Source organism: Vombatus ursinus, unplaced genomic scaffold (genome assembly GCF_900497805.2).
Source record: "Vombatus ursinus unplaced genomic scaffold, bare-nosed wombat genome assembly UNPS02014825.1, whole genome shotgun sequence".
Classification (NCBI taxonomy): domain Eukaryota; kingdom Metazoa; phylum Chordata; class Mammalia; order Diprotodontia; family Vombatidae; genus Vombatus; species Vombatus ursinus.
Window position 1 is genome coordinate 7,724,004 of NW_020954603.1, and position 23,221 is coordinate 7,747,224.

At 50.8% G+C, this 23,221-nt stretch overlaps 2 protein-coding genes across 7 annotated transcripts in view; one reads left to right on the forward strand and one right to left on the reverse strand.

Annotated features, from left to right (window-relative positions):
* The window catches only part of SLC6A9 (solute carrier family 6 member 9), a 52,959-nt gene extending 35,465 nt beyond the window's left edge, over window positions 1-17,494 (forward strand). For 4 of the 6 annotated variants that reach the window (XM_027838124.1, XM_027838126.1, XM_027838127.1 and 1 more), the window contains 5 exons: window positions 781-915; window positions 1,302-1,401; window positions 1,498-1,598; window positions 15,575-15,745; window positions 15,868-17,494. In XM_027838124.1, coding sequence (XP_027693925.1) covers window positions 781-915; window positions 1,302-1,401; window positions 1,498-1,598; window positions 15,575-15,745; window positions 15,868-16,062 — 702 coding nt within the window. In that variant the 3' untranslated portion in view covers window positions 16,063-17,494. Of the gene's footprint in view, window positions 1-780; window positions 916-1,301; window positions 1,402-1,497; window positions 1,599-10,650; window positions 10,726-10,763; window positions 11,979-15,574; window positions 15,746-15,867 lie in introns of those variants that run through there. The other 2 variants (XM_027838129.1, XM_027838128.1) reach the window with 2 other exon arrangements.
* A 170-nt stretch (window positions 17,495-17,664) lies between these two features.
* On the reverse strand, window positions 17,665-20,956 carry CCDC24 (coiled-coil domain containing 24). The gene is given in 10 exon segments (XM_027838176.1): window positions 17,665-17,941; window positions 18,020-18,140; window positions 18,273-18,342; window positions 18,668-18,722; window positions 19,480-19,554; window positions 19,881-20,000; window positions 20,258-20,436; window positions 20,527-20,892; window positions 20,895-20,929; window positions 20,932-20,956. Coding segments are annotated over 10 exon segments (1,284 nt in total). The 3' UTR covers window positions 17,665-17,703.
* Between the last annotated feature and the right edge of the window lie 2,265 nt (window positions 20,957-23,221).

Genomic DNA, 23,221 nt, shown 5'->3' on the forward strand with positions numbered 1-23,221 from the left:
GGTGTCATCCTGCAGCCCTCACTCTCACCCCGCCAGCCAATCTGTTGCCCAGGTCTGTCATTTCTGCCTTTGCAGTATCTCTCGAATACATCCCCTTGTCTCCTCTGACGCTGCCACCCTGCTGGGGCAGACCCTCATCACTTCACCCCTGGACTATTGCAATAGCCACCCCTGTCACCAGGCTCTCCCCGATCCAGGCCATTCTCCACCCAGCTGTCAAATTGATTTTCCTAAAATGTAGGTCTGACCATGTCACCCCCTTATTCAGTACACTCCAGTGCCTCCCTATTATGCCAGGATCCTCTGTTTGCCTTTTAAAGCCCTCCCTAACCTGGCCCCTTCCTGTCTTTTCAGTCTTCTTATATCTCCTTCCCCCCCCCCCATTGCTCTATGATCCAGTGAGACTGGATAAGCCCCCCCCCATCTCCTGACTCCAGGCATCTTCCTGGCTGTCCACCATGCCTGCAAGTTTCTCCATCACCACCTCTCGGCTTTGCTGGCTTCATTCACATCTCAGCTAAAATCCCACTTTCTACAGAAACTTTTCTGATTCCCCTTCATTCTAGTGCCCTCCCTCAGACATTACCTCCAGTTGATCCCTCCGTAACTCATTTGTCCATAGTGTTAGCATGGTATCTCCCCATTTGACTGTAAGCTCCTTGAGGGCAGGGGCTGTCTTTTGCCTTTCTTTGCATCCCCTGCACTTAGCACAGTGCCTGGCACATAGCAGGCACTTAATAAATGCTTGTTGACTGACTGTTTGATGTTACATCCCTTCAGTTCTGCCTTCTGGAGACTCTAGTGACCGCAGTTGTGGATGAAGTGGGGAATGAATGGATCTTGAAGAAGAAAACCTACGTCACTCTGGCTGTGGCCATCGCTGGCTTCTTGCTCGGGGTGCCCCTGACCAGCCAGGTGGGCACAGAGGCAGCACAGGGCTAAACAGGGCCACGCCATCTGGTGGCTCATAGGGTATGTGCCTGCCCTGCAGCAGGGGCAGGTGGGGCAGGCGGGCAGACCTGGCAGGCCACGCCCTCTGGTGGCTCATAGGGTATGTGCCTGCCCTGCAGCAGAGGCAGGTGGGGCAGGTGGGCAGACCTGGCAGGCAGCACCCTCTGGTGGCTCATAGGGTATGTGCCTGCCCTGCAGCAGTGGCAGGTAGGGCAGGTGGGCAGACCTGGCAGGCAGCGCCCTCTGGTGGTTCATATGCTTCTGCTGTCCTGGTAGGCAACTAGGCAGCAGAAAGGGGATGGGGAGGTAGGTAGTATCCCCCGGTGGTTCACATGACTTCTGCCCAACAGGCGGGCATCTACTGGCTACTGCTGATGGACAACTACGCTGCCAGCTTCTCATTGGTCATCATTTCCTGCATCATGTGTGTGACCATCATGTACATCTATGGTAGGTGTCCAGGCTGCCCTGAGGCCAACCCCTGACCTCTAACCCTCCCAGAGACTCTCCAGGGTGGGCATGGCCTCTGATGACTTCTCTCCCCAGGACACCGGAACTACTTCCAGGACATCCAGATGATGCTGGGCTTCCCACCCCCCCTCTTCTTCCAGATGTGCTGGCGTTTTGTCTCCCCCGTTATCATCTTCGTAAGTGCCCTTGTGGTCCTACGCTTCTCCCCCGACCCTCCCCCAACCCCTGCCAGCCCAAAGACCAATCCCTCCTTCTCTGGGTTTAATCATCCAGAAATAAGGTTCCTGGAGGGCCTCAGCAGCTAGCCAATGAGCAGTGGTAGGTGTAGCTATCAGAGTCAAGGACATGATGAATTTCCCGGAATGTAGGGATGGTCCCGGCCTAACCAGAGGGTAGAAGCCTGGCCTTCAGTTCAGACAAACTAATCAGACAAATAAAGGAGTAGAGGCAGCTGCTGGGGTGGAGGGAGAGTAGTGTTCTTGTCCATAAGCTCAGTACTACCAAAGAGCTTGTCCTGACTCCTCAGATGACACCAGAAACAGAATCACAGAATCAACATCCTGTCAGGGCCATCCTATCTGACCTGTACCCAAAAGGAAGCTCTGCCATACAGGTGGGCATCCAGCCTCTACGTGAAGCCCCCAGGGAGGGGGTACCCTACCACCTTGCAAAGCAGCCAGTCCACACTGGGGCAGCTCTTACTGTTGGGACGTTTATCTTGACATCAAGCCTAAATCTGACTCTCTGCGCCTTCCCCTCAGTGCTCCGGGCTCTGCCTTCTGAGGCCAGGCAGACCAAGGCTGACTCCTTCTCATGACAGCCCTTCAAATACCTGACCATAGCTCTTAGGTCTATCCTGAACCTTCTGTTTTCTGGGCTAAATATTCCCAGTTCCTTCAACCTTTTCTCAAATGGCTTAGATTCAAAGCCTTTCATCATCCTGAATTCCCTTCTTCTAAAATGAGATGAACGCAGTAGCCCAGATCGGGTCTGACTGGGGCGGAGGACAGAGGACACCCAAGGTGACTGCAGCTTTCTGGGCTGTCATTGGGAGCTTGACAACTACTAAAACCCCCAGATCTTTTTTAGACTGACTGCTGCCTAACCGTTCCACCCTCATCTTGAATTAATGAAATTGAATCCAAAGTTTTACATTCATCCCGATTAAATTTCATTTTGCACATTCAGTCCAATGTTCTTGGCCACCAAGGCCTTTTGGGATCCCAGTTCTTTCCTCCAATGTCTTAGCTGTCCCTCCCCACTTTGGGTCATCTTCAGGGTTGATGAGCATGCCACCTCACCAGTGTCTTCATCCCGGTCACTGATAAAAATGTTCAACAGTACAGGACCAAGTAGATCTCTGAGGAACTCCACTGGAGACCTTCTGACAAGTTAACATTGAATTATTAACACCTACCTGAGTAGGTAATAATTAATACCTACCTCTGAGGTTGGCCATTCAACTAGTTTTTAATTCACCTCTTTGTACTATTTCCTTCTTCCACATCTTTCCTTCTTTTCCATAAGAACACCAGAGAGACTTTTTTATTGAGTGCTTTGTTGGCTAACCTATATCTACAGTCACCCTCTGATTTACCAATTTAGTGAACCTACAAGAAAAAAGAAAGGATTAAGGTGAGCCTGGCCTGGCCCCTCCTGGTCCCTTCCTTTCTCCAGTTGCTTTCTCGGCTACTACATCCCACTGCTGCCTCACATGGATCTCCCAGGCCATCAAAATGTCCAGATCATAACCCTAGCCCTCCTCCATCATGTACTTGGGAAGCTGGTTTGTGAACCCAAAGCTGAAACTTTACAAAACGGTCTCTTTAATAATATGTTATTGAGGCTTCCCAGGAATTCTAGTCAAGCTCCCCAGCCTCTAGTTTGCAGACTTAGTTCTCTTCCCTTCTTTGAAAATTGGGACCATGTTTGCCCTTCTCCAGTCCTGTAGCACCCCTCCCATTTTCAAAGCTCTTTGAAACATCACTGACAGTGGCTCAGCCATTCCCTTTCAGGACCACAGGAAAGATGTCATTCAAGTGGGCCATGGAACTTGAATTCATCTGGGGAGCTGTGTTACTGTTCCCGTGGGCAGCCACTCCATGTTGGTCATTTTTGTTCCACCCTCCCTGATCCAGTGATCATCCTTTCTGTCCAAGAGACAGAAGGAGTACCAGAGCTTCTAGGCCTGGCCCCCGCGCTGTTGTTGCAGGAGTTTTCTAGCCTGAGGTCCATGAGAACCCAAGGAAAATCTCACTGATCATGAGGTCAGAGAGACTAGAAGTCAAAAAGTGAGCCACCAAACTGAAAAGAAAATAATTTAGTGCGCTGAGGTAGACTGCTTGGGCTAGGAGCAGCTTCAACTTCTTAGGGCAAAGATTGGGTTATGAGAGCTTTTTAGGTTTGGTTAGAGCACACAGTCAATGAGAGGCGTTCCTCAGCAGAAAGGGAATGGGAAAGGGGAATGCAAAAGCCTGGGAGTCACAGGAGCTGAATAAGATCGGGAGGATCTTCCCGTAGGGAAATGAATAGTTAGTCATCCGTAAGATAGCAGAAGCCTCCTTCGAGATAGAATTAGTCTGGCTGATTAAGTAAGGAAGAGAATAAAGTACAGCCTGAAAATCTCTTATTGACATAACCCCACAGCTCCGTGTTTTTGGCTTTGGAAATTTCTTTATGCAGGGAAATGTTTCTCCAAACCTTATGGTACTCATTCATGTTCATCCTCTCTCTCTGCTGTCACCAGCTCTCACTGTCCCATCCTACCCTGGCTGGAGTCCTAGCCTCTGCTGATCCCCCTCTTTCCCTGACAAATCCAAAAAGATCACATTTTTGGTTGGCTTCCCTTAGGCTTCTGCTCATTCTGAGCTTGAATCTTTCTGATGCTATTCTTTCAGGACTTTGACAGTTTCTTGTGTTTGTCCTCTATTATCTGCCCTTGCTTCTGGTTTGCGTATAGCTCTCTTTTCAGTCCCACTTGGTTGGGATCCTCATTGGTCTCTTTAGATAGGTCTCATTTACCTCCTCATTGGGACTGGTTTTCTTTAGGTCTTCAGAATTTCATTCTTAAAAGACTCCTGTCTTCCACTCTTCTGAGTAGAGAGACAAAGAAAGACAGAGGCAGAGAGATAGAGACAGAGAACTCCAGTATATGTCTCCATGAATGAAATCCTCCATCACTACTATGTTATGTTTGTGTCTCTGTGCCGGTATTGAAATCTGTTTCCTGAACTTTTCATCTTTATCCTCTTTCTGCACAGGTGGTCTGCAGTATTTCAGCATCAACAGTGCTTCAGTTTCAGCTATGGTAGATCTTAACCACATTCTTACCATAACCCCATCCTCCTTATGGGAGTCCTGGATTTCTTCACATGATAACCTTCTTAAGGAATATATCATTGTCCCTCCCCTCTTTCATGGCATGGAACATGGCCTTGAACTCCTTCCTCTCCTGGGAGGCAAGCCCAATTTTTTATCAGAGAGCAGTCACTTGTCCTCCTCCCTCAGAAAGGAAAATTTTTCACACTTAAAAGACACTGCAAAATTCGTCCCACTGTCCACTCTACTGGAAATGAAATCTCCAGTGCTGGCTTTTTGGATTGTTTGTGGGTGATTATCACTTTCTTCTTGTCACCTGGGTTTGTTTGTTTTTACAAATCACAGGTTTATGATTTTATCTTAGGGAGCTCCCAGAGAGGAAACTCCCTCCTTCTCTACAACTTAAAGTCTTAAAGGGCTGCATCATGGAGTATTGAGAAGTCAGATGACTTGGCCATGGATGCCAGAGGCAGGAGGGACATGAACCTGGGTCTTCCTGGCCTGGAGGTTGCTTCTCTCTCTACTATAGCAGGCTATCTCTCAGCCGGTACCTCTTACTACCTCTTTGGTAGTAACAGCTTGACAGCCAGCCCCTCCCTCCTTTTCCCTTCTCTCACTAAGCTGTTGTTCAGAGCAGTCTTTGAAAAGCTTCCAGATCCCTAATAGTGGGTGCAGAATCACAGACCCTCAGAACATAGAGGACCAGGGAGCTATTGGGTCTAATCTGAATGAGAATTCCCAAAAGCAGCCTCTCAAGATGGAGACCCCCAAGGCAGCCCCTTCCTCTTTTGGATGCCTTGTTATTAGGAAGTTTCTCTTCATATTATGGGTCCAGTGAAAGCATTCTAACTCCACCCCAACCCTTGTTCCTGGTTCTGCCCTCTGGGGCTAAGCAACACAAAGTTCCTCCTTTCTTCCCAGGACAGCCTTTCCAGATCACTGGTGCCCATCCTCTCCCCAAATCTTCTTTTCTCCCCACAAAATACTGCCATCTCCTTTAGCCAGTCTTTACATGGCATGAATGCTGTCCAGCAGAACAATGCCAAGGTGTCCAGATATTGAGCTTAATATTTCATAGTAGAGTCCAGCAGGATTGTTGCCTTCCTAGAATGGATACTCTTAAGGCAGCTAGGGGGCACTACAGTGGATAGAGGGCTAACTCTGGAGCCAGGAAGAACTAAGTTCAAATCCCACATTAGCCACTTACTAGAGCTGTGTGGCCCTAGGCAAGCCATTTAATTTCTTTAAGACTCAGTTTCCTTATCTTTAAAATGGGCATGATTATAAGAGCACCTACCTCCCAAGATTGTTGAGAGGATCAACTGGGATTATATATGTAATGCTTTCCAAACCTGAAAGTTCTATATTAGCTATTATTCTTGCCATGTAAAACAGCTGAGTCATATTGGGCTTGCAGTCCACCAAAGCCTCCAGATCTTTTTCAGACAAACCATTGTCTAGCCACAGCTCCCTCATTTTGTACTGATGAGTCTGATTATTTGTATCCAGGAATAAGACTTTACATTTATTCCTATTCAATTTCATCTAATGAGATCCAGTCTGCCCAAATCCTTTTGGAACCTGACTCTGTCATCCAATGTCTTAACTCTCCCTCCCAAATCCAGAGGTCAAGTGCCAACTGGATGTGCATGCCATCAATGCTTTATTCTAAATCACCGATCAAAATGTTAAACCACAGAGGGCCCAGCACAGATCCCTGGGGCACTCCACTGAAGACCTCCTCTGAGTTGATGTCAAACCATTAGTGACTCCTCTTTGAGTCCAGCCATTCTAGCAATTACAAATCTCTCTGACTATTCTGTCCCCTAGTCCATATCCCTCCAACTTTTTCACAAGAATAATATGAGATACTTTATCCATTTTCTAAGATAGGCAAACTATATTTGCCAATAATGTGCCAACTTAGTGACCTCGTCCAAAAAAAAAAAAAAAAAAAAAAGGACCTGTTCCTGATGAAGCCGGGCTGTCTCCCTGTAATCTCTGCTTCCCTTTCTAAATTCTTATTAACTATCTGGTCTAGAAGCTAGCCAAGAACCAAAACCAAATCATTGGTCTATAGTTTGAAGATTCTAGGTTCTTCCCTTTTTAAAAAATTAGGGATTTTGCCTTTTCTCCAGGCCTTCAGACAAGCTTACATCAGAGACCACTATTGTGGCATGGGAATCATAACTTCTGGCTTTTATTCCACTAGTCCAGAACCATGGAACAGTTATTTTTCTGTTTGTTGCTCCAAGGGATCTTGTGGAGTCTCTCAGGTGGTGTTTCTGTTATAGTATCTCTTGTGTGTTATCTCATATGAGATCTGGTATGGTATTATTTGTTCAGCATTTCTCTGTGGTGTCTCTCATGTGGTTTCTCTAATGTGGCGTTCCTGGTGTGCTGACTTCTTGTGTGGTGTCTCTGGGATGGTATCTGTGGTATGTCGTCTCTCATGTGGTGTCTATTGAATGATGTCTTTTGAGTGTTATTTCTGGTTTGGTGTCTCTTATGTTATTTCTCATATAGTAATAAATAATGATAATAACAATTAAGATTTATATAGCTCTTTAAGGTTTGCAAAGGGCTTTACAAATATTATCTCATTTAATCTTCATAACAAGCCTGGAAGGTAAGTCAGATCTTCCTGACTCTAAGGCCAGCCCTCTAGCCTCTGTGCCACCTAGGCATCTAGACACCTAGGTGTCTCTCATGTTGCATCTCTAGTTTGTCTCTTGGGTGCCATCTCTTGTGTAGTGTCTCTTGGGTGGCATCTCTGGCATGGCATCTCATGCGGTATCTCTCATGTTGAGTCTCTGGTGTGGTGTTTATTGTGGTGTGGTGTCTCATGGTATCTCTGGTGTGCCGTCTCTGATGTGGTGTTTCTGGTGTACTGACTCTTGCCTGGGGTCTCTCCTGTCTGTCTCTTGAGTAGTTGGTACTTGCCTTGGGTAATTTCAATTCTCCCCTCAGTGGCCTCTTTGAGGGACCATCCCATCTATATGATGGTGGGTGGGTACGTGGGTGGGGGGGTGTTTCTGATTATTCAGCATTGTTCTTCTTTCAGAGATCCTGAAAACCAGTTTTTCAATGCTTTAAAAACTGAGTCACCTCCAGAAGGAATTTTGTCTGAGTGTGCTTCTTCTGAAGGCCATTGCACTTCCTCAGAATGATGCCACCAAAGGCATCCAAGTCCAAACGTGGTGGTACTGACATTGATGAGTAGGTCATCCATCTTGTCTTTGCTGCAGCCTCCTCTCTCGATTCTCCTCCCACTTGTCTGACCACTGCTTCTCTTTCTCCTTTGCTAGATCACTGTCCATCCTCCAGCCCCTTAGTTTGGGTTTGGCTCTTGGGGTTCTGCCTTCTATTCATTTTCTTGGTGGTCTTATCAGTTCCATGGATTCAGTATCACCTCTGCCTAGATGACTCAGCTCCAACTATTTGCCCAGACTCAGGCTCTATACTGGACAGCTCCTCTTATGCCTTATAGGCAGCTGAGGGCACATTGGATAGAGGACTAGATCTGGAGATAGGAAGGACTTGAGTTGAAATCCTGCCTAAGATACTCACTAGCTGTGTGACCCTGAGCAAATCATTTCACCTCCGTCTGCCTCAGCTTCTTCACCTATAAATTGAGGATAATAATGACACATCTCACAGGGTTATTGTGAGGATAAAATGAGATATCTCTCAAAACATTTTGTAAACCTTAAAGAGATATATTGTTTTGTTGTTAAGTCATTTTTGGTCATGTCATGACCTCATTTGGGGTTTTCTTGGCAGAGATACTGGAGTGTTTTGCCATCTCCAGTGTTTTCCTTCTCCAGCTCATTTTACAGATGAGGAACTGAAACAGACAGGGTTAAGCTACTTGCCCAAGGCCACATAGCTAGTAAGTTTCTGAGGTCAAATTTGAACTCAGAATAATGAGTCTTCCTGACTCTAGGCCTGGTACTCTATCCACTGTGCCACCTAGCTGCCCAAAGAGCTATATAAATGCTAGTTATTATTATCATCATCATTGACATCTCAAATTTAACATCCAGAACAGAGTATTTTGACTTCCCAGAATCATAGATTCCTCCCTGCCTCTGCTGAATTCCTCTCTCCTCTCAGCCTCCCTATTTATATCTTCCCACTCACTCAGTTCATTAAACACAGAATCATCCTTCACATTTCCCTCTCCCTCATCCCCTATCTAATTATCCCTTAACCAACTAACGAGTCCATCTCTGCAATATCTCTTAAATCTACGCCTTCATTGCACACAAATGACCATCATGCTAGTTCAGGTTGTTGTTACCTATTGACTGGACAACTTTAATTACTGTCAGCCTCCTAATTAGTCTCCCTGCCTCCAGTCTCTCCCCGACATGGCTAACCAAAGAATCATCTAAAGACCCACCTCTGATCATGTCACTCCTTTGCTCAAGAATCCTCAAAGGTTTCTAATAACCTACAAGTTCAATTACAGCCTTGTCTACCTGACATTTAGGACTCTCCCAAATCTGATTCCAAGCAATCTTTCCAGTCTTATTTCATACTATTCATTTTTAAGAACTCTACAATCCAGCCTGCTTGGACTACTACCTATTCTAGGTTTGACATTCTATATCCCCACCTTGTACATTTTCAGTGTCTGTTCCTTAGGCATGGAATATCTCTTTGTCTTCCTTCAAAACTGAGCTCAGATGCCACCTTCTCTGTGCAGCCTTTCCTCGGCCCTGGCTCCGCCCCAGTTGGTGGTATTCTCTTCCTCCTCAAGTTACCTTGCATTTTCTTTATATATATGCACATTGTGTGCCTTCAGCAGATAAGCTCCTTGAGGTCAGGAGCTATTTTGTTTTTGTCTTTGCATTCAGGAGCTTATGAAATGTTTGTTGGATTGAACTAAAACTAGAACCCTGTCAAAATGCTGGCAGGTAGGTTACATTTTTTTTTCTATTGTCCTCCTTCTAGACTCTCCTGTACATGGACTTAGGCTGGCCTCATGCCAAGTTTTCTAGAACCCTGTTGCCCCTACCACTGCTCTCTGCTCTTTGTGGGGTAGTGCTGCTCATGATCTTGCCTCAACCTTCTCCATAACTTCCTACAAATGGACTGATAACCTAAGCCTCTTTTCTTCTGTCTCTGTTTGTTGAGTGGATCAAGTTTTGCTGGCCGAGGCAGGTTCTGGATTGCTTTCCTGTGGTAATTTTTGTTGTGGTGATTCCTTGTATTGGTTACACTTCTGTAGGAAGTCACATAATCCAAATTAGTCTTTTCTTTTTTTCCTCTTTCCAATTTTTTGTTTGTAGTAGTTCGTCTGAATAGGATGCTACGGGCCATAGATCTTAAGCTAGAAAGAATCTCAGAGGCCATCTAGTTCAACTCCCTCATTTTACAGGTGAGGAAACTGAGGCCCAAGGAGGTTAAGTGACTCTCCCATGGTCACATAGTAAGCATCAGAGGTGGGGTTTAAGGTCTTCTTAATTCCAGAAGCAGTGCTCTTTCCACTGCTGGAGCTATTGTAATGCCCCCATAGTATCAGTTTCATTCCCTGAGGTATTTTCTGGTTCTCTTTATATCCAAGACTTTCTGATTTTCCTCCTGAAAAAAGTACTCATGACACAAAGGTTAGAGGTTTCTGAGTGACCACTCTATAAGCCTTTGACTTTCTTCCTTTCTTATAACACTGTTCTGTGTTCTTCCAATACACTTTCCACCATCCTCCCCTATGTCTACCTTGGGATTGCAAGCGTGGAGTATCCATGTATATGCTATCTCAATCCAGTGGATCTGGCTGTTTTGAGAACTTGTCTGTGATGTCTTCAGCTCTCCACACAGTACGTTGCTTGCTTCTGCTTACTGTGAGCACTGTAGGTGAGGAGGCTGAGCAGCCCAAGAAATGGTTCTTCATGCTGACTCTAGGTACACAACCAAAGTGACTCCCCTGACCTCTTTATACACCTCAACAAGGAGAACCTATGAGCCGGACTTCCACAGAACTTCAGCTTCCTTCAGGCTTCTGGTTTCTTTTCTAGCAAGAATGACATCATTGATACAATTTGGTTCTCCCAACAAGAGTCCAGCTGCCTGGTTGCTGGAGGAAGATCTCACCTGGAGAGTGTCAGAATCCATCAGAACCATTCTCCCCATCCCTGACCCCTCTCCTCCATGCTGCAGATGCAAGGACCACCAAATTCACCACTCCACAGCCTGTCTGCTGGGAGGAGCTACTCCTGGTCCTCAGAAGGCAGACCCCAAATGTTGCTGGGACCAGACTTGAACTTGTTCTGGCCTCACAGAATATGAGTCACTCTGCAGTAGCATAGTACCCAAGAACCTGGGCCATGATGAGGCATCGGAGTAGGACTTTGTGGAGAAAACTTCTAGAACTTTCACTTATGATACAAAATTATATTTATAAATAACTAAACTTTCAGAAAAGACCTTGAAAATGCAACTTGTCTGAACCAATATATCTAGCATGTCCACCATCATCTTTGTGCCCTACCCCATTGCTTTTCTGCATTGCGTCCGCATCCACATTTACCACAGAATGATGGAGTCAAGAGTTGGGAGGGACCTCAGCAGCTTACCGTCCATCTCTGCTCTGACATATCTGACACATCTGCTCAAAGACCCACAAGGAGAGGGAACCCATCACCTTGAGAATCACTCAATCAATCAACATTTATGAAGCACCTACTATGTGACAGTCGATTCTGTCCAGCTCTCATTATTGGAAAGTTTTTTTTTTTTCTTGACATCATTCCAGTAGTTTCTCCTGGTTCTGCCCCCTGGGTTCAGACATGACAGACAGCCCTCCACATACTTGAAGACATCTATCATGCCCCCCTGAGGGTTCTCTTTTCTAGTTCCTTCAACTGATCCTTCTGTGATCTGGACTCAAGTTTCTTTACCATCTCCTCTGGACACTCTCAGCTTATCAACATCCTTCTTAAACCAGAACTGAATGCAGTACTTCAGATGAGGTCTGCCAAGGGCAATGGTCAAAGGAACTATCACCTCTCTATTTCTGGAAGCTATGCCCCCTCCCAGAGCAGTCCAAGGTCACATTAGATGTTTTGGCTGCCCTATCATACTGCTGAGTGGGCTTGCAATCTACTGAAACTTCCAGATGTTTTTCAGAACTTCTATATAACCATTAACTGTTCTAATGAAATTGATTTTTTGTGTAAGTGTAAGATTTTACATTTATCTCCAGTGAATTTCATCTTATTAGATTTAGACCAATGCCCTAGTCTATCAAAATCCTTTTGGATCCTGATTCTGTTATTCAGTGTGTTAGCTATCCCTTCCAACTTGGTGTCATTCATACGTTAGAAAAACATTCTATCTATGCCTTTATCCAAGTCAACTGATAAAAAAGCAAACAGCAAAGAGATGAGCATAGATCCCTGAGCCACTCCACTAAAGACCTCCATGTTAACATGGAAGCCATCTAGCCAATTTTGACTTCAGATCATTTTATTATCATCTAGCTCACATCATCTCCACAAGAATATGACAAGTTACTTTATCAAAGACTTTGCTAAAACCTAAGCAAACTCTATCCACAGCGTTGTTATTACTAGTTTAGTAATTCTGTCAAAAAAAGAAATGGTGAGAATCTGCCAGGATCTCTCCATCATTGAGGAAGCCAGGCTGGTTCTTTGTGACTGATCACTGCTTCCCTTTCTAGATGCCCACCAACCATCTCTTTAATGATCTCTTTCCCAGGAACTAAAGTCTGCATCACTGGTTTCTAGGTGGCAGCCTGTGTTGTCCTTTTACATGGTCTTAGTAGGACACAGGCAGGCAGCTGGGTGGCTCAGTGGATGGACTGCCAGACCTGGAGTCAGGAAGACCCGAGTTCAAATTGGGCCTTAGACGCTTACTAGCTGTCTGACCCTGTGAAAGTCATTTAACTTCGTTGGCCTCAGTGTCCTCATTTGTAAAATGGGGATAATAATAGCACCTGCCTCCCAGGGTTATCAAATGATATAACAATTGTGAAATGCTTAGCACAGTGCCTGGCACATAGTACGTGCTATATAAATGCTATTAACATCCTCCTTTCGCTGTTCCTCATCATTGTTGTCTTTATTATATTAGTCTGTATAGGTTAGCTGCTGTGGTGCTGACTGTTCCATTCACAGTATTCCCTAAAGCTCTTTACAGAATCACAGGACCTCAGGACAGCAGAGACCTCTGAGCTCATCTGAACCTGGTTGTCCTTGAGTTTTTTCACTTTTGTTCCAATCACCCTGAAGCTCTTATTCCCACAGAGGTGGAAGTTCACTTTATCAGCCAGCAGGGGAGTGGCTGGAGTAGTTTCTGGGCAGGCCACCAGGTGGCGCCCACCAAGCTCAGCACCTGGCATTTAGGAAGCACTTAATCGACGCTGGTTGCTTGCTTGCCTGGGCTGCACCAGCTCACTACTGGGCAGACGAGCATGGACCAACACGGCCAGTCGTTCCAGACTTCTGATGCTCTCTTCTGCTTCCCAGGACCCCATATCAGCCCTCAGTCCTTCATGACTCACTGCCTTCACCTGCAGGATCCCAAGGGCCTCACTTCCTTCTTCAGCAGATCAATCACTGAATAGACCAGCGAGATGGGAACACACCCACTCCAGAAAAAGCCAGATGTCTAGGTCCCCCAGCTTCTTCTCCATCAATCCTCCATGTTCCCACGAGGAAGGAGGACCAACACGCTGAAAGACCTTTGCAGGAATGAACTTCCAAGTGTCCCAGACATCACGGTCCCTCGGGGCTGGCCAGGGCAGCACTTCCTTCCCCCTTCCTAGTTCCCCCTGTCTCCTCGCATGGCAAAGGCCCATTCCCACCTCGACTGGCAGCCAGCTTTGAGTCCGAGGAGTGAATTCAGTATTCCCATCGGCTGACCTGGGTTTCTGCCCACTGGCTCAGGTGCCTATATCGACTCCTGGAGTCCTAGGTGAGCATTAATTCTCAAAGAGCTTTTCCCAGAAAGCCTTCCAGGGAAAGGCCCAGAACAACTTGGGAGATGCACAGCTCTAAACGTGCCTCCTCAAAGTCTTGCAAGAACATATAACGAGCCAATGTCTCTTCCCTCCCCACCCCCAATGTTGTTGGCATCTGGCTGCCTCATCTCTGACTTTTGTCATCTTAAGATATGGAAAATCTGAGAGAGGAAACTGCCTCACGGGGAGAGCCTGCTTCCACCTGTGTGCCAGCCTTCCTAAATCCCATTATAGGGATCAGCCCAGTTTGTTGGCTTTTCTCAGGGGCTTAAGACCATTATAAATGGGACAACAGGCAGAATCCCAAAAGATTTTTACAGTCTAGAATGATCAGCCCAATCTAGCAAAATAAAATGTAATAGGGAAATAAGTGCACGGGTACAGAAGCTGGGATGGGCCATGTGTGACCAGGTAACAGTCTAGGTGAAAAAGGTCTCCGAGTTTAAAGGGGCTCCAAGCTCAATATGAGCCGCATTTGAATGGTCCGTTTCAGAAAGCTAGCGTGGCCCCGGGTGTCTCCCAAAGAGGCATAAGGAGATGCCTGCCCCACTGTCCTTGGCCTGGGTCTGAGCCATCTGGAAGGCTGGGGTCAGTTCTGGGCAAGACGTTGACAAGCTAGAGCGCTTCCAGAGAAGGGCACCGGAGGCTAAGATCCTTGCTATAGGACAATCCGATGATGGAACTGGAGATATTTACCTTGGAAAAGAGAAGTCTCAGGGGGAGCTGTCTTCCAGTGTGAAGAGCTGCTGGGTGAAGGAGGGATTTTTCGCAGAACTGTAGAAGTCATCCAGCCCAGACCGCTACAGTATTCTTACACAGAGACATATGGAGCGAAAGGACTCAACTGGCCTTCTGGAACAATCCACCCCTGAAGAAGAATCCCCACTCTGAACCCCTTGCCCCACAGGGGATCGGTCCACCGTCCTTCAAAGTACTTCAAAGGAGGGACAGCTTCCCAGCCACGGCAGTCCTGTCCCCTCTGGGTGGAAGTTCTTCCTGACGTCGACCCTAACTCTGCCTCTGTGACGCCCCTACCTCCCAACCCGTTTGCTCCAGATTCTGCTTTCTAGAGCCAAGCGGAACCAGCCAACTCCCTTTTCATTCTGGCGGCCCTTCAGTCCCTTATGGCACTTCTTACCCACTCCACCACCCCCTCTCAAAGCCAAGTGTCCGTGCTTCAACATTCTCCTTGTGCCATGAACCTAAGGCAATTATGTAGAAATCCCAAAGGCAGATTTTGGTTCAATGTAAGAAAAAACTGAACAGTGAGAACTGTCCCAAGGTGGAATAGGGTGCCTCATAAGGTAGTGAGCTCCCCATTCCTGGAGGTCTTCAAGCCAAGGCTGGATTTGACAGGGATGTTGGAAGGAGGAAAGCGTCTAGTTCACGGGTGGACTCAGTGAGGTACCTTCCTTTGGCCATGATTCTGTGAGATGTTGTGTCCCTTTCCCAGCCCCAGAGAATTCCTTCTTACCTGGGGCCACTTGGCTGACAACCGTCCCCATTTGCATATCTGCAGCTCCCCGTTGGTGACGCCCTATTGGTGGCACCATCCCCTCTGTCTTGGCCCCAGCCATTCCTCTTTGGCCTGTTTTGTGGTAGCAATCGGTGGGACAGCCGTGGCCTCCCTTGGCTCAAACCTGGCTCCAAGCATCTCCCTCCCCTCGACATACATGTGTGCACACACACGCATGTCCAAGGCAGGGCCTAGTCCCTTGAGCCGCTATCTGGCCTAGGACAAGCCTTGCCTGGATCCATGGGAGTCCCAGGGCAGGGAGGACGGGGTCCAGAGAGAACCTGGCCCAGGGTTCTCACGGCCCACTTTCTCCTTGCCCCATTATGCAGTTCATCCTCATCTTCACGGTGATCCAGTATCGACCAATTACCTACAACCAGTACCAGTACCCAGGTTGGGCAGTGGCCATCGGCTTCCTCATGGCTCTATCCTCGGTCATCTGCATTCCCCTCTATGCCTTGTTCCAGCTCTGCCGTGTCGACGGGGACACTTTTCTGCAGGTGAGCTGGGGGTAAACAGGAGCTGGATGGGGATCAGAGGGGATGGAGGTGGGGAGGGGAGCAGGGGCGCCATTCTGATCCGCTCTCTGGCCTGCTCCCTTTGCCCACCCTCTCTCATTCAGCGTTTGAAAAATGCCACGACACCGAGCAGAGACTGGGGTCCGGCCCTCCCTGAGCACCGGACGGGTCGCTATGCCCCTGCTACAGGCATCTCCCCGGAGGACGGGCTGGAGGTTCAGCCCCTGCACCCAGACAAAGCCCACAACTTGCTCCGGGGCAGCAATGGCTCTGCCCACCCCCAGGACTCCCGGATATAAGCACTGCTGCGGGGGACTGACCCCCTCCAAACCCTTCCCCACCCACCCTCCAGAGACTGCCCCAGGCAGGAGGCAGTGAGCGCCCTGCCCACTGCTGCCATCACCACCGCTAACCCCTGTGCCCTTTGAGTCTCTCATCCTGTGTCTCCCCCTGCCCATTCCCCCAGTGTTTACATTACAAGTCCCTTTTATGTGCCAGGACCAGGAGGGGGCAGAGGTCAGGGGCCAGCACTCTCCCTCCACCCTAAATCTGTCCACACACCAAGGGATGTGGGACCTAGGCTGAAAATGGCCGGTGGGAGGGTGGGGTAGGGGTGGCAGTGGGAAAGAAGAGGGTACGCCCCCGAGGAGGCCGAGATATTGGGAGCCTTTTGCTGCTTTGGGGTGAACAGGAGCACTTGAGCCCCCTGTCACCTGGGACCCTGGGCTCTAGGCAAGCTCTTGTTCTACGAGAGTTGGGAAGGACCTCAAGAGGCCACTGAGTGTCACCTGGAGACCAGAATAAGACCTGGAGTGAGAGGGCCACCTTGCCCTTCAGTACCCAGGAAAGGCAAAACCCCAAACCAGGGGCCTGTCTGGCCTTGTGGGACCAGCCTCCTTCATGCTTTCTGCTGTTCTCTTGATCCCCACTAGAAAGGGGAGGTGCCCAGCCTAGGCCCTGAGGGCCAGGAGGGCTGTGACTGTCCTGTGCCCAGCATGCAGCTGGCTGCCACCCTGGGTCTCAGATGCTGCCAGGCCAGGCCTGGCACACACCCTTCCCAAGGATGCCAAACTCCGTCCCTGAAGATGAAATGTGATGTCCCAAGCTGGTTTCAGCTGTCTGCCTGCTGAGTTAAGGTAGAGAAATGGAGGGAAGAAGGCTGGGGGGACACCCACTGTGACTCCCCTGGCCCTGCTGGCCCATCTCCAGGCAGCGGGTGTCCAGCAGCGTTCCCTGTGTGTCCGGCTGCCGCCCCTCTAGCAATAGCTCTTGTGTGGTCTGCAGGGGGCACAACATCTGTGGGCTCCTCTTTGTGTCCAAAATGTGTGTATTTGTTGTTGCTACCCCACCCCCAGCTCCAGGCCCAGTGTGTCTTCCAGGCTTGACCCGCCCTCCCTTGGGCCTCTCTGGGGACTGTTCCTTTTCCTGCCCCCCTACCCTACGCCCTGGTCCAGAGCCCCTTGGGGTGTGGGCTGTGGAAAGCTCAGCCCCAGGGGTGCGCGGGAAAGTGTCAAGTGATGGTGCCAAACGGGCCTGTCTGGGGCTGGAGGGCACTGCTGCCTTGCCCAGCCTGTCCAGCCTACCTGTCTTCCTCGGCCTCACGCTGGCCCCGTCCTCGGTCCCTCTGCTGTGTGTGTCTCCTCTAATCCCCTGTGGCCATAAGGGTGGGGCTTAGCCCTGGCCCAACCTGGCTGGTGCACTGCTAGGGTTTAATGAAATTTTTATTCCTGACTCTGGGTCGCTGTTGTTCTCGCCTTCTCTGCTGTGGTGGGAGGCGGGCAGGGCCTCGGGCTCTACTCCGAGCCCTGGGCCCGGCAGGCGGCTCTGGAGCGCCCGGGGGCGGGTACAGTGGAGGCACAGACACACAGACGCACACAGCTCTTCCTGAGCGAGGGGGTCTTTATTCCCCAGCGTGGCTCCCGGCTCCCAGGCCCCAGCCATCAGGAGGGAGCGCCTGCAGGAAGCCCTGCACTGGGCAGTGGCTCTTCTTGGGGATGGCACTGAAGGCGGCGGCCCCAGCGGCTCTGGCGGTAGGAGGTGCCCGAGGCCCGTGGCTGAGGAGGCTTAGGGGAGTGTGAAGTAGGGCAAAGGGCTGGCAGCAGCCCACAGCTCTGGGACTCCCGGGGCCGCTGCCCAGAAAAGGGCAGGTCCTGGCCTTTGCTGGAGAGCATCCCCTGCCTAGGAGACAAGAGGTCAGCTGTGCCCCCCCCAGGCCCTGCCAGCTGCCCTCCCCAAAGGTCCAGCCCAGGCCTGTACCTGCCCAGCCCTTGCCAGCCAGCATCTTGGCTCTTGTGCCCTTGCAAGCTGGGACAGAGGCCCAGGGGTGCTGGGGGCCCCAGCAGATCCTGTTCCATGGCCCTCTTCTGTTCTTTCAGTTCTGGGAAGAAGAGTGCCGAGGCTGGCTCGGGGGCAGTGTGGCAGGGGCCCAGGGTCCTCCCTTGCTCCCCCACACCCTTGTCTGGGGTTCACAGGGACCACAGAAGGGGGAAAGGGCGTCCCAAATCCCAACCTGCCAGGGTGGGCTCCAACATCATCAGAGAGGATTCTGTCACTGAGCAGGGCACGCCCTCCAGGCACAGCTACAGTGAAGCACAAAGTCACTGCTCAGAGCCCTGCCTCTGCCCCTCTGGCTGGCCCACCCGAGCTGTCAGACAAGGGGCCCAGAGTTCAGGGCAGGCAGGCGGGGAAACAGAGGTCAGGCAAAAACCTGCTCACACACAAGGCCCAAAGGTAGGGCCCCCCGTGGGGTGCCCACCAACTCTCCTAGGTCCATAGGGGGTAAGGGGCAGAGAATGCCAAGGGAAAGATGATCACAAGCCTGGGGATGCAGGTGGTCATGGACCGGGTGCACACCAAGGCCCTCTGCAACTGAATCCAGGGGCAGGGATGGAGCCTCCCGCTCACCTGCAGGGCTTCGATGGCTCTCTCCAGGGCACGGCACTCCTCTTTCAGGAGGGTCCTGGAGCGTGGCCAGAGGGGTCAGGGGTCATAGGCTGCAGCACGACTGTGCCTCCCCCAGTCTGTCCTCAGCCCCAGATCCAGGTTTCTGCTTCTAACCTTGACCCCTCTCCGGCAGCTTCCAGGGCCTCCATCGCCATCTGGCTTTCCCACCAATGCCCGCATCCACGACTAAGCCCATTCTCATGTCCCACTGACTCTGCTCCCTCTGTCTGGCCCCCATCTCCTGGGTTCCAAACCTCAGAGCCACCCCCAACTCTTCTGTCTCCTTTATCACTCACTCTCACCCTTCCTACCTCCGTGGACATCTCTCGCGTCTGTCCTCTTCACCCACACTAACCAACCCCAGTTCAGGCATCCATCAGCTCTCCCTTGGACTACTGCAGCAGTTTCCTTATTGGTCTCCTGGACCTCCAGATCTTCCTTTCTCCAAACCCTCCCCTGCTCAGCTGCCAAAGTAACTTCCCCCAAATCCAGATCTGATCACATCATTCCCCTGCTCAGTACTAACCGTCAGTGGCTCCCTCTTGACGTAGCCTGGCATTCAAAGCCTCCCCCAACCCTGGCCCAGGGCACCTGGCCTCTTCTTGGATGCTCATTTGGACCCCAGGCTTTTGCTCACCTGGTTTCCCCCTCGCCTGATTTCCCTGAAAGCCCAGCACCTTCACTGGCTGCTCCAGTCTAGCTGACCTTGACCTTACCCTTTCTTGGCTTTCCTCTCCCCTGGGGTCTCCCCTGCTGGGCTCTTAGGCCCTTACCGGAGATGCTGGATGACACGGTCGATGTTGGCCACGTTGAGGCAATCCTTGATTGCACTGAGGTCCTGGCTGCTGCTTCTCAGTCAAGAGAGAGGCTCCTGGACTCCAGTAGGCCTGCCTACCCATCCCTCCACCCATCCCCTATCCACCCACCCACCCATTCATCCCCTCACATCCCCGACCCAGCCAATTCTTATGTCCCACTGACTCTGCTCCCTCTGTCTGGTCCCCACCTCTCCTGGGCTGCAAACCTCAGAGCCATCCCACCCACCGACCCATTCACTCATTCATCCATCCATCTATTCATCTATCTTTTCCCCTCCCCCAACCACCCCCAAACACAATTAACATATCCAGGAACCCGACCCCCAGGAGACCCAGGGGGGCAGAGATGACCTTACCTGAGGCCCGGGGATCCCAGCAGCCTGGCCTCAAGTTCGTCCTCTACAGGGTCCCTGGGTTCTCCAAGGGCAAAGCGAAGCACTTTGGGGCTGTAGCGGGCCCATGCCTCGGCCGTGTCCCTGGAGGGGTGCACCTGATGGCTGGGGGCCTCAGCCCCAGGGAGCTTAGGGCCAGAGGGAGGAAAGAAAAGGGGAGGGGACTCCACAGGGGGAAGGGGCTCACAATGGGAGGTGCTGTCTCTGGGTCCTGGGGGAGTGTTGGGAGTGCGCTGGGACAAACCCCTGGGATCTCTGGGGTTCGGACACGGGGCCTGGGCGAGGCAGCAGAGTGGCAGCAGGGGGACCCCAGAGGGGGGCGTGGGAATCCAGCCTCCTACCTGCCCTCCAGCACCGCCTTTTGGTGAAGACCACACAGCAGCTGCCTCAGCTCCCTCCTCACCAGGTCCCGCATCAGCGGGGGCGGGGCCAGCAGCGAGAAGGGGGTGGGGTGGGGGGCATGGCCAGAACCCTGGACCACCCTACGCTCCTCCTCCAGGAGGGCCTCCAGGATTTCCACCTGCCAGGTACAGAAGGAGGGGGAGGGCCTGGGGTGGGGCTGGGAAGGCCGGAGAACCCCACCCCTCGCTATGACCCCGCCCACCCTCACCTCTGCCCGCAGCTCCAGGCTCAGGTCCACTGCGGTCTCACCCAGGATCCTCTTCACCTCTGCCCGCTCGGGAGGCTGAATATGCTCTTCCACCAGCCCCCATAGGGATGGGGGGATGCGGGACATGGCGGGGCCCCGCCCCCTGCCCCGGCCTGCAGGGCAGGTGGCTGCTTTGAGGGGCGGGGCCTGAGGGGCGGGGCCTGGCTCACCTCTCCAGCCCATGTCCCCGCCTCCGCGTGAAGCCCCGCCCCACTGAGAGAGGCGGAGTCAGGGAATGCCTGGAGGCGTGTCATAGGCCACGCCCCCAAAGCGAGGCCACGCCCCCATCCTGGGCCTGCCCTGGAGAATAGGCCCCTCCCCATGCCCACACAGCCCCCGCCTGCGCGCCAGGCCCCGCCCCCACCTCGAGGTCCCTCCCCTCCCCGCACATCGCAGGGCCCTAGGGGAGACTCGCCCGGCTCCCCAACCCCACGCTGCCTCCCCCTCGCTGCTTCAGGGTCCGTGGGTCGCGGTCTGACTTACCGGGCTGGAGCCGGGCGTCAGGGGAGCGGGCGCCGCGCGGATATGAGCCCGCCCCCTGCGTTCCAGTCACGCCGTAACCATGGTCACGACGGCAGCGCGCACACGAAGGCCCCGCCCCAGAGGCGTCTGGCCCCCTCCCCCTTAAAGGGCCAGGCCGCGCCGAGGTCTGGAAGAGGTACTCGGGCTGGAGGGTTCCTTTACAGCCTCAGCTCCGATGTCTATCCAGCCCTCCAGGAGCTTTGGGCAGTCACGAGAGAAACCGCTGGTCCCCACAGAAGCAGATACAGATTGAATGCAAACGAAATCCAGGGCAGTCTGTGGGAGTTGCCTGAGTAGCCCGGACATCAGGATGAGGAGCCTTGAAGGAAGAGGGGCAGTGATGAAGAGGGGCAACATTCCCCGCTGGGGCAAAGGCGTGGAGGTGGGAAATGGAGTTCCGTGAGTGAGGGACAGCAGGAAGGCCAGAGTCAGTGGAACGCCGAGTGCTTGGAGGGGCTTAGAAAGGTAGGAAGGGGCAAAGTTATTAAACCCAAAGGATTTCATGTCTGATCCTGGAGGCGATAGGGAGTCACTGGAGTTGATTAAGTAGGGGGATGACACAGTCAGACTGCATTTTGGCAGCGGGGTAGAGACGATTTGGGGTGAGGAGAAACTAGGAGGGACATCAGAAAGCTGTTGTTACAGCCCAGGAGTGAAGTGATAAGAGCCTGAACCATGGGGGTGGCAGAGTCAGAGGAGAGAAGGGGACATTTATAGGAAGCATAGTGGAGGTAGAAAAGGCAAAATTTCAAACCTATTCCATATGTGGGGTGAGGATGAACAAAGAGTGTTAATAGGAAGGAAAATGGTATTTAAGTAAAATTACTAAGCTTGAAGTGGCTATGGTTGGTTTATGGTTGGGGAGCGTGGGGGGAAGAATGAGTTCCATTTTGGACATGTTCAGTTGGTGATGTCTTTGGGACATCCAGTGGTAAGATAGCCAAGAGGCAGCTGGAGATGGGAGAAGGAAGGAAGGAGGGAAGGAAAGAAGGAAGGAAGGAAGGACGGACTTATTAAGCTCCTGCTATGTTTGGGCAGAGAGAGGTAGGTACTGTTCTTATGCCATTTTACAATTGAGGAAATAGAGGCAGAGCTTGAAGCTACAGGGGTCCCACATCTAGCAAGTGAGGCCAGATTTTAACTGAGGTCTTCCAGACTCCAACCTCAGCATTCTATCCACTGTACCATCAAATTGCCATCTAGGTCAGCAGAGAGGTTAAGGCTAGATAAATAAGTTTTAGAATCATGGGAGCTGAGATCACCAAGCCACACAGTATACAGGGAGAAGGCAGCCCAGGGACTCCTACAGTGAGGGGGCATGACCTAGATGAAGAGCCAGGAGACAGGTGTGGTGAGTAATGCCTTATGTTTTAAGTATTGGTTAACATGTACTTAGGAGCTTTTTGTATTTTAAGTACATCTTTTGTGAAAGAAATATAACTGTCCTGAATACATATGGAATTGGCCATCATGTTTATTTCTAAAAGAGAGGCTGTTAATTCCTTTGGGGATGGTCCTAGACATGAGCTGTACCTAAGCTGGAGCTCTACTCCAGAGTGCAGATACGAGCCAAATAAAAGAAAAATATCTAACTCATTTCTTGGGGGGGGGGGGGGGTCAGATGAATATAAGCTTTGTGTGAGTCCAGAGCAAGAATTCCTTTGGGGAGGAGGGTGGCATTCAATTTAAGTACGAAGTACAAAAAACAAAAACAGGAAGAACTAGAGACCCTACCCCAAGGAAAATATGGCTTCATAACTTTGCATAGTAAGAACACCCACATGAGGATATCTGAGAACCTTTAGGTGTTAAGCACATTGCATAGCATTTGGCAGTAGATGAAGAAACAGGCCAGAGGATACTACAGACCAACAGGACAGAAAGAGGAAATGGATAATGTCTGGGAAGCAGCTTGCCAGCCTAGTACAAAGGCCTCGGCTTCAGTCATCCCCACAGACTCCAGAGATTAGTTAAGAGGACATTCCCCCATTTTCAAGTAGACCAGCCACTCAAGGAAATTCCATTCTGGATGTAGCCTCACAAAGCAGCCAGGCAGGCACTAGCTGTGTGGTGGGAGTGATGGGAATCCTCAGGGGAAATTACCTACTCCCTTTTAGAGTCTGTGATAGAGGAA